We start from the raw sequence: 3,643 nt of genomic DNA on the forward strand, positions 1-3,643 counted from the left end.
GGAGGAGGCCCCCTGCCCCGGCCACCCATCCCCTGGGGTCACCCATCCCAGGGGAAGCGCAGCAGAGAGGCTGGCGGGTGGGAGGACCAGCCCAGCTCCCCTTTGCTTTGCAAAACTCCCCTTGAATCCCAGCCCGGATGCCTTAGGGATGGGCTGGGGAGGAGCCGGCTGCTTTTGTCGAGGGATTAAGGGAATTGAGCCGCTCAGATTGGAAAACCCCCTTAAGCGAGCCCAGGAGCCGGGCACGGGGGGACCTGCCGCCCCGGGGGGGCTCTGGGGTCACTCGGTGCGGGACCCCAGCCCTGCCCCCCGCCTCCCCCTGCAGCACCCGGCTGGTTTGAGAGGGAAGAGACTCCTAAAAACTCATCCATCTGCCTGGAAAAACCACAGAAGTCGAGCAAGGAATCCCTAGAGGGAAGAGACTCCTAAAAACCCATCCATCTGCCTGGAAAACCCACAGAAGCCGGGCAAGGAATCCCTGGCTCAGCCAAACCCGACCTGGTTTTGTCCCTGGTCCTCGGTGGTCACCAGCTCTGGGAGGCTGGGAAGAGCAGTTTGGTGGCTTTGAAGAGGAGAGGGGTGGGGAAATGGAGATGGTGGCCACGGTGTGTGCAGAGGGGAGCTTGGAACCGCGTCTCATCTGCACCCGAAGGAGTGGAGAAATCCCACCGCAGGAATCCAGCTCTGCTGCCAACTGGCCGGGAATGCTGCGGGAAAACCTCCCCGGGACCTGCGGAGCGTCCTGCAAGCACAGCCTGCTCGGCACGGACACCTTCTCTTCTGCTCATCAAAGGAATTAGCTCCTTAGCAGTTTCCTCAGCTCAAAAGCCCCCACTTGATTCTGTTAGTGATGCTTAATTTTTTTTACCCCTGCAAACTTTTTAGCTCTTCTGCAGGAAAAGTGTAAAGGATCATTCGTGCCTCCAGCCCGGGGTCTTGCACCCACTCCTGTTTAAGGGTTAATCTTCCTAATTATGCAGTTCTCATCCTGCCCAGTCCTCCAGGACCTGCCAGCCCCTCACAGGTGTTTTTGCTCAGCACCATCCTGCTGCTAATTCCACCCCTCACCCCCCAAAAATTCCCCACCAAACCAGCAGAATGATTAAACCCCCAAATTTCAGGTCAAGCTCTGCCCTCACTTCATCATTTCCTTCTGGTCCCAGGAGTATTGATGGAGGTGGAAATAAACTCTTGTTATCTGAACGAGGTTAACAGCTGAGCTATAATGGCTTAGATTGATTAGAAATAAATCATTAATAGTGTTTCCCTAATAACAGCATGGCACTGATTAAAATTTGCAATGCTTGAGAACATCTTAGGGTAACTATCTTCCACTTGAGCTGTTGCAGCTTATACAAGGCAATAACTGGGAACACAAACAATGTGTGTGACCTTTAATAAATATTTGGTAATTAAAGCATGTTTATGAGAATAAAAGTCACTATAAGAAGATGGTTTCTTCTGACTCAACATTTCTGCTCCCCGGGCACCTCCCAGTCAGTTCCCTAAGATCTCATCAGCATGAACAAGCCATCACTTTTTTTTGGCCCTCCAAATGTAGGTATTTAGGGAGAAGCAAGGCAGCTCTCTGGTGTCCTGAGTTAGCAGCAACCCCTGTTTCTCCCTGTTGCTGGGAACAAAAGACACAGAAACACAGCAGGTGGCTTTTTTTTTTTTTTTTTTTTCCTACACAAGAGCTGATTAAAGTTGTCTCCCAAATACTTAAATACTCTAGTGCTCTGCTCATCCAAAATGAGATCTTTAAGGGCTTTCCTTCCCATCAGGAAGCACCCTGAAGAGGTGATACAAAGATACTGCTCTTGGGGACAGAGAAATGATGGTGAAATGGGAGCCAAGGAGACTGGGAACTCCGTGATAACCACGGAGGGAGCTGCCAGGGACCTGCCAGGCAGCATCACCCATGCCCAGGGCTGTACCAGAGATACCAGGGCAGACAACCAGCCTTTCAGCCCCTTGGTTGTGTCTACGTGCAGCTCATCACCCATCTGAGAGCTACCACGGCACCGAGTTACCAGCAGTTATTTATTTATCAAGCTGGGCGTTATCAGGATTTACCCCCAAAATACATCACCTTATTTGCAGCAGGAGACAGACCCTCGGGTGCTGCTTTAAAACCATTAGGTGCCCACCAGGCTGCAGAAGGTGCAGTAATAAGCTAGTTTTCCTGTCATTTCCACCTCTGTTTATTAGCCTGGTGCTTAAAAATTGAGTTTACACCTTTGCAAACTGAGCTCGGGGAGGGGTTTGTCTCCAAGGGCAGCATCCACTGCTCCTTCACCCCCTGCTGTCTGTTCCTGCCAGCCTGGCTTGGTGGCAGGGAAGTGAAAACCAGGAAAAGGCTGAAGCCTGAGTGATGCCCAGCAGCTGAAATCAGCTGGAGCCCCAAGGTTTGGCATTTCTCTGGCTCTGGGGTTTACACACCGCTTTGTTAGGAGAGGAGAAGCCGGATGAAGCCCCCAGGGGAGGGACAAAGTCGGCAGAAGAGGCAAAGCCCAAGCACAGCCCCTGGTTCTCAGCTCCCCGCTGAGCTCCAGCGCCAGGGGCTCCGCTCTCAGCCCCCTCCCCAGCCCACCCACCGCAGAGGACGAGCAGCTTCATTGCACAGTTACCCCTTGCAAAGACCCGAGTGCGTCTCACACCAGCAGAACCTGAACTCAGACCCCAGGACCCAAACAACCTGTCCCAGCAGGGAGCCCAGCCTGGCTTTGCTTTCGACACCAAAAATCCCCCGGGGCTGATGGAAGCGGCTGGTCAGCAGCCCTGGGGGGGATGTGGGGGGTCGGGGGGCCCAGGGTCTCCACTCCCGGGGTCTCCACAAAGCCTTGGCCACGGGCAGGGGCTCCACAGCCAGAGCACGTTGAAGGAGGGGGAGAGTTTCGGGGGGAAAAGGTTGGTGGATCTGCTGGGCTGCTAACAGGTGGCTCAGCCTCTGGTTTATTTACTATCTGGCCCCAGCTCCCATCCGGAAGGGAGTTCAGCCCATCGCTCTGCAGCACGGCTCCTTCCCTCGAGCTAGAAAGGCATTAACCCACTCTGTCCCTCATCCATGGGGACACTAGACTGACGGGACCACCGGGACCCCAGACACAGGCTGCCCGGGGTGGATGCTGGGTCTGGGGAGGGGTCCCCAGGCACTGCCTCAGCACCACAGATCAGCCTCACAGCCTTTGCCCCGGGGACTTGCAGCCCCTACACGGCACAGAGAGGTGGGGGCAGAGCCAAGGTCCCCGTTCCTGTCCCCTCTGCTCCCTCCCCCAGGCTGCTCCTTAGCATCCCGGGGCTGTTTGTCCCTGGGGGAGGCGGCAGCGGCAGGGGATGGGGGCACAGAGGGAGGCAGGAGGGACAGAGCGTGGAGGGATGGAGAGAAGGGAGAGGCAGCGGGAACAGAGGGGACGAGAGGATGGGGAGGACAGAGGGACAGCGGGAACGGAGGGTGGAGACGGGAAGAGAGAGAAGCAGGCGGGATGGGGACAGGAAGGATGAAGGGGCAGAGGGGACAGAGGACACTGCAGCCCTTACCTCCACGTCCTCCCCGTAGAACCGCACCATGGAGGCATCAGCCACCAGCAGCGTCTCCACGTACCGAGCCCGGGACACGAAGCGCTTGGCCGCGCGCGCGGGG

General features: G+C 56.1%; 1 protein-coding gene across 1 annotated transcript in view; it reads right to left on the bottom strand.

The window, feature by feature from the left end:
- The window catches only part of ADAMTS8 (ADAM metallopeptidase with thrombospondin type 1 motif, 8), a 34,053-nt gene that overhangs the window by 21,602 nt on the left and 8,808 nt on the right, over nucleotides 1–3,643 (bottom strand). The window contains exon 2 of the mRNA XM_010002887.1: nucleotides 3,541–3,624. Coding sequence (XP_010001189.1) covers nucleotides 3,541–3,624 — 84 coding nt within the window. The remainder of the gene's footprint in view (nucleotides 1–3,540; nucleotides 3,625–3,643) is intronic.

Source organism: Chaetura pelagica, unplaced genomic scaffold, assembly GCF_000747805.2.
Source record: "Chaetura pelagica isolate M959 unplaced genomic scaffold, ChaPel_1.0 scaffold38, whole genome shotgun sequence".
Taxonomy (NCBI): domain Eukaryota; kingdom Metazoa; phylum Chordata; class Aves; order Apodiformes; family Apodidae; genus Chaetura; species Chaetura pelagica.